This window comes from Neltuma alba, unplaced genomic scaffold (assembly GCF_004799145.2).
Source record: "Neltuma alba isolate B1F8T4 unplaced genomic scaffold, ASM479914v2 tig00013249_pilon, whole genome shotgun sequence".
Classification (NCBI taxonomy): Eukaryota; Viridiplantae; Streptophyta; class Magnoliopsida; order Fabales; family Fabaceae; genus Neltuma; species Neltuma alba.
Genome location: NW_021637544.1, coordinates 1 through 5,742, shown reverse-complemented (window position 1 = coordinate 5,742; position 5,742 = coordinate 1). Strand labels below are relative to the sequence as shown.

The following is a 5,742-nucleotide window of genomic DNA, read 5'->3' as shown; positions in this document are numbered from 1 at the left end:
TTTATATTTGCAATTTTTTGGGTTAGTTTAATTATATAGCTTCATAAAAATATTAAAACAAATTGAATTTAGTCTACAAAATTTATAATTTAATTTTAAAATTTGAATAAAATATTTTATAAATAAAAAAAAAAGGGGAGGTTGGCGCCAACCCACCTGAGGCGGGCCCAGGTTAACATAAAGTGTGGTCTTTTGCAGCCCGCTTATTCTAGTCTTGTAGCAAACCACTGGATATCCATTGCTTATCCTCGATGTTAAAAGTCCGCACCATAACGGTAATCCAAACATCGAAAAAAGAAAGCGAGAGAAGAGCACTGAGGAACAAAGAAATTCCTCCAACTGCAGAATCATTATTAAAGGAGAAAGCAAATGGGATGGGATGATTATGAAACACCATCAGCAAACCCTATGGCTCAATGAATGACGGCGCTTTCTGCCAAAGATACTTGGCTTGGAAGCTAACTACTATTGAGTACGAGCTTCTTACAACGAAATGTATTTTGGGCCAGAGAGGCCCATGGCTAGTAGCCCATAAAGCAGCCACTCTCTTCAGAGGCTTGGCTATTTGTATTTATGTATGATTTACTCGTATCATAATTGAGAAAGAAGCTCAGTTCAGTTGATTGTGAGTTTTTGCCTGTGATATTCATGTTCTCTTCGAGTTTCTGGCAAGCCATCTGCACACGTGAAGGCATATTTCAACGCTGATTATTACATGAGAAGTTGCTCAAGTAGGCGGCAGATGAAACATCTGGTCTATTGGCAAATGATCCCCAGTTTCTTCAGTGACGCACGTATGTCATCGATATCCTTTATTTCAGCCTGCACGACACTGGCACTTTCCTGAGGTAGAACATCTTCGAGTGGATAACTTCTGCCGTCATGAAGCTTACGCGCACCGTTACCATAACCCTTTAGAATCACAGTTTTGTGGATCCCTCCAACCAATCCTTCATAGTCGGTGTCTCCACATTCTCCGACAAATACCACGGCATTAGACAAATCCATTCCCCAACGGACATAGAGGTACCTTCAGAGGATGATGACCGCCATTATCAGAAAAAAGAACACTACGAGTCATGAATAAATTGGTAATCCAAGATAGAGACGCACGCACGTGTGTGTGTGTGTATAATGCTGATAACATGCTTAATAAACAGGCTAGGTAAAGTTTGGTATCGTGTTTAATCAAATTTATGATCATAGGCTCCCTGTCTCATTTGTAAAGAACAAGATGCTTTAACATATTAACATGAGTATGAACGTATTGTTAGCTTGTTCAGTATCATTATTGGTTGTCCACTTCATCCGATAATAACTCTTGTTTTCAAGTTAGGAGAGAAGATAACAAGACAATTTTGTGCGTCACTTTACATGTCAACATCCTCATTTACCCATATGCCTCTTTAGTTTCTGTATTATTTACCTAAAAAATTTTGATAATCATCTGCAATTTTCAGCTGGAACTGTCATTTAATTTTCAAACAGCAATCACTGCTGGAAACAGAAAGATTAATGAAGACAAGTCACTAAGCTTTAGTCTAGAGATCCACATCAAATATCATAGTGTTCTAAAGTGATGTATTTCACAAAGATGTCATCGGCTTCAAGGCAATCTCTAATTTTAAATAGTACGCACAGGAGATCTAACAGTAGAGGGTTCTCAGTGAGCTGTTTATAAAACATTGGCTGAAATCTTCACTAATAGGGAATGGTGAAGCGCGAACCGAATTATCCTTTATACATAGTTTGACCCTCAATTCATCAACTTAGGTAGCCATTAGGAAAAATAACATGAATAAACTGGATAAAAGAGAAAAGCAAGATTGATTGACTGATTTCACATCTATATACCTGAGTGCTTGGCACCTGGAAGCTAAGACAGGAATGACGTTCAACCTTGTCCCATTTTGACAATATATAACATTGCAACGAAGAGCTTGGATCCTCAATAGCTTCCGAAGTTCCCTAACTGGAGGAAGCTGTCATTGTAGAATAGTAACCAAACTTGTCAGGCCGTTAACAAAAACTTAACAAGGATAGATATGCTTAAGCACTGGTACTTTATCATGTGACAAACCAAACATGCCACCATAGAGTAAGGAACGTTACCAATGTTGGGTCTTTCACTTTAAACGCATAGCAATGTGCAGTTGATCCTGCTTCGTCTTCAGAGATTACAAGTTCTTCTTTCCTCTTATCATTGATTGAAGAAACCCAACGAACCAATGTCTTTCTTAGATCCTCTCCACCCCATCGATAATCTGTGAGAGATTGATAATGTGAATCTACAACAAAAGGAAGTCCAGTAGAACTCTTCTCTGAGGTTGCAGATGGATAATAGAGTTCACCACCACTGTTACATATTAAAACATCAAAATCTGATGGCTTAAAATTTCCTGATGCTATAAGAGAGTTTATCTCCGTTATTGTCAAGGAAGTTGACAATATGAATCCAATCATGCCAGCATTCCTGTCCTTCAGCACTGCCTTCATAATTTTATTGAGAATTCCAAGAATTTCTGGTATGTCATCACAAGCAATTAGAAAAACGTATTTCCTCCTTCTCAGTGACAGAGACTTGCTAAGTGCATTAATGTCTTCTTTATTCATTGTCCCTACTTTTCGTGTGCTGTCAACGACGTTCTTTAACGATGTCAACGCAGCATGCTCTCTCTTGCTCTTTCCACTGACAGTATTTTGTTTGGGGATATCTAAAGCATTATCAAGGTTTACACTTTCTTCAGTTTTTCCACCGTCCAGTGAAATCTTTAGGTCCAGTGATAGATCATTCACATCTTGCGAGGAATCACGAGGTGAATCTGATTCTGAACCTTCATCTTCAGCATCACTTTGCTGCCATTTCGGCTGTTTTGGTCTCAAAGTAGCTATTCGAGCTAAGTAAGTCTTACAGTGCTCTGGCCAAGAGAAAAGGTGAATATTTTTTAGCCCATTCTGCCGGCACTTTGCCCAAAGTTGTTTATCAGAGACAAGCTTAAAAAGAGCATCAGCAATGGCTTGTTGATCATGAGGGTCAATTAGAAGACCATTGTCGAGAACCTGGAATAATCAAACAAATCAGTCGCTATTCATCAACAAGTTATTATGAAGCTGCAGTGTATTCGATTTTTGAGGGAATTTGTATTTTCTAAATTCTATAAAGGTCGCATCAGATTGACAAACCCGATGGATATCAACAGGGCCACCGTTTTTTGTTGCAACAATAGGCAAACCATGAGCTGCCGCCTGGGAACAAGAACCTTGAATTAGAATTTTTCTACTGGTTCATTTCTTAAAAACAAACAGAAACTGCAATGAGGGTTAAGAGAAGTACCTCAATCAAAGTAAGCCCAAATGGCTCAATAAAAGCTGGATTAATGAAAACACCCTACAAATATTTCCAAGAGTAGAGTGAATATATCATGTGAAATATCAGGGGCTGTCAAGTTATGCAGCAACTTGTCAGAGGATTTTAGTTGAATCATGTAGCATTAGATTACCCTGTAATTGGTAACACTAAGCAATATGTTGATAACAATTTACAATGTACTAGTAACAGTTAACTAGTGCATTTGTAACCAGCTACTGATGACATCTAAGCGGATTTATTAGCACCTTGAGAAACCATTATTGACTGAACATCAGTAACTACAGGATACGCATCGATTTATATCTAAGCTCTATTTGATGAACAGTCTAAAACCTTGGATCTTGCAGCAAGACGATAGATATCAGGAACCTCAGACTGCTTGTGGTGTTTAGGGTATGCCACTTGACCATATAGATCATATTTGTCTATTAACCTAAGGATTGAAAAGAGCACAGAAGCATTTGTTGTAGACATTTCTTCAATGTCATCTCGATTTCCCATTATCAGTGTCTGAAACAGCAGAGCAGTATAGGATTAAAAAGAAACAACTATGAATAAAAAACATTGGACAAAATAAGCAGTGGTAGCTCAAAGAATTGAGCGTACAAGGTTTGCTAACTCCCTGAGAGGGCGACATTCTCCAAATGCTTTGACGAGAGTAGTCAGATTTTTTTTGGGGTCTGGCCGGGCAAGTGCGAGTATCATAGGCTTGCGAGGATTGGAGAAGAAACGCATGATCTGGTAAATCAATCGGTGGTAATGACAACAGAAAAAATATAAATCTATTATATAGAGAACAGATTTTCTTTTTCAATCGTTAAAAAGAGTAGCTACATGTTATCACCAATCCAAAGTAAAGGAGTAGCTTTGACCTCAGACCAAATTGGTGAGTCATGAGCAGATTTATCTTCGTTCTTTTCTCCTTCATCCAAATCGGGTGGAACGATATGATTGAGTTCCATTCCGGGTGGAATCACCTTGGCATATATGATAGTTTATTTTAGAACATGTCGAACTTTAGTTAAGAAAATATATCCAATCGTAAAGATTGATAAAAGAGAAGGTTCATCTTGATTCTTACAACCATACGAGGCATAAACCTGCCATGACAGCTTACACCCCTTTTCATCCTCGCTCTCAATTTGCTTTCTAGGACGGGATCGAAGCCATCATAAAGACGCCATTGCTCCTCAATCTCCTGTCTTGTGCTGGTTATGACAATTTCAGAAACATCGAGGGTTAAATCCTCTGCTTCTATTCGCCGCATTATTTTGTAGGTAGCATTAATTTCTTCTCTTGAGTGCCTTCCTTGTTTTAGAAGTTGGTCAAGCTTATCTCGTCCCAGTGAATGGCCAGTGAAGATCATAGGAACATTTAAAGATCCAGATAAAAGAGCTGCAGAGTCACCCGCATCAGCGTAATGTCCATGAATAGCAGCTGGCCAGACTGGTTCACCAACACCAACATGTTCACTCAGAACTTTAGACATTTGGATAATGTGCTTCATTGCACCGTCAACGAACTCAGGTATATACGGCCAAAGGCGTTCTTTTGGTATATACTTATCTTTTGGGCCAAATGGTATACGGACTATATATGCCCCGCTACATCCCCCACGCTCCTGATGTGAGTTGTCTGAACCTCTTGGATTCAGCATTTCTATTGGCTCACGATAGCTACGGTCTACATCAGGAGCTGATACTTGTCTTGTTAGTAAGTCTACCCTATAAACACCTGGCATCATTCCTAATGCCCTCGCAAGTTCTACGACGTACTTCACCTGAATGTGAGAAAGTTCAAAATTAGTTGGCAATTAATATATTAGAAAAGGAGGAAGCCAGCTGCAAAGAAACAACCCCCAAATCCAACATTTACCTGACCTCCAGTGTCAGAATCACGACCTAATTCCATGTTTTCCCCTCGTATCAAGCCATGAAGGCTGTATGACGAATATTTGAATCCCGCTCGTTAGATATCAATAAATACAACTGTTGATGTGAAATATACAATAAGCTATGGAATGGAACATCAATATGAATATATTGTTTGCGGTTATGAATAAGCTAGTGATTTCACTCGCTATAGACCGTTATACAATCCTTTGAGGAGCTACTACAAGAGTTTACGTACGTGCCTGATTAAAACGATGTAGAGTTTCTTCTCCTTGTGCTGTCTAACCCAGTTCTCCATCGCATCAATAGAATTGACCTAGGCAATCTTCCTCTAATGCTATCAGCACGAGCTGGAAGTTCACCTAAAGCATCCCCTTTCTCTCCTTCCGATAGGTCTTCTGACATGTCAGCAGCTGCTTCTCTGTGTGCTTTTTCCCGTTCAAGACGACGCCTAGCACGATACCGGGCCTCATCTGCTTC

The 5,742-nt window shown here is 39.3% G+C and overlaps 1 protein-coding gene across 1 annotated transcript; it reads right to left on the bottom strand.

Moving 5' to 3' along the window:
• Positions 1–701: 701 nt before the first annotated feature.
• LOC114735744 (probable sucrose-phosphate synthase 1) lies at positions 702–5,682 on the bottom strand. Its single transcript, XM_028923486.1, is given in 12 exon segments — positions 702–1,030; positions 1,855–1,982; positions 2,113–3,060; positions 3,184–3,246; positions 3,335–3,388; positions 3,704–3,880; positions 3,977–4,108; positions 4,243–4,347; positions 4,452–5,150; positions 5,246–5,309; positions 5,505–5,577; positions 5,580–5,682. Coding segments are annotated over 12 exon segments (2,805 nt in total). The 5' UTR covers positions 5,668–5,682; the 3' UTR covers positions 702–756.
• Between the last annotated feature and the right edge of the window lie 60 nt (positions 5,683–5,742).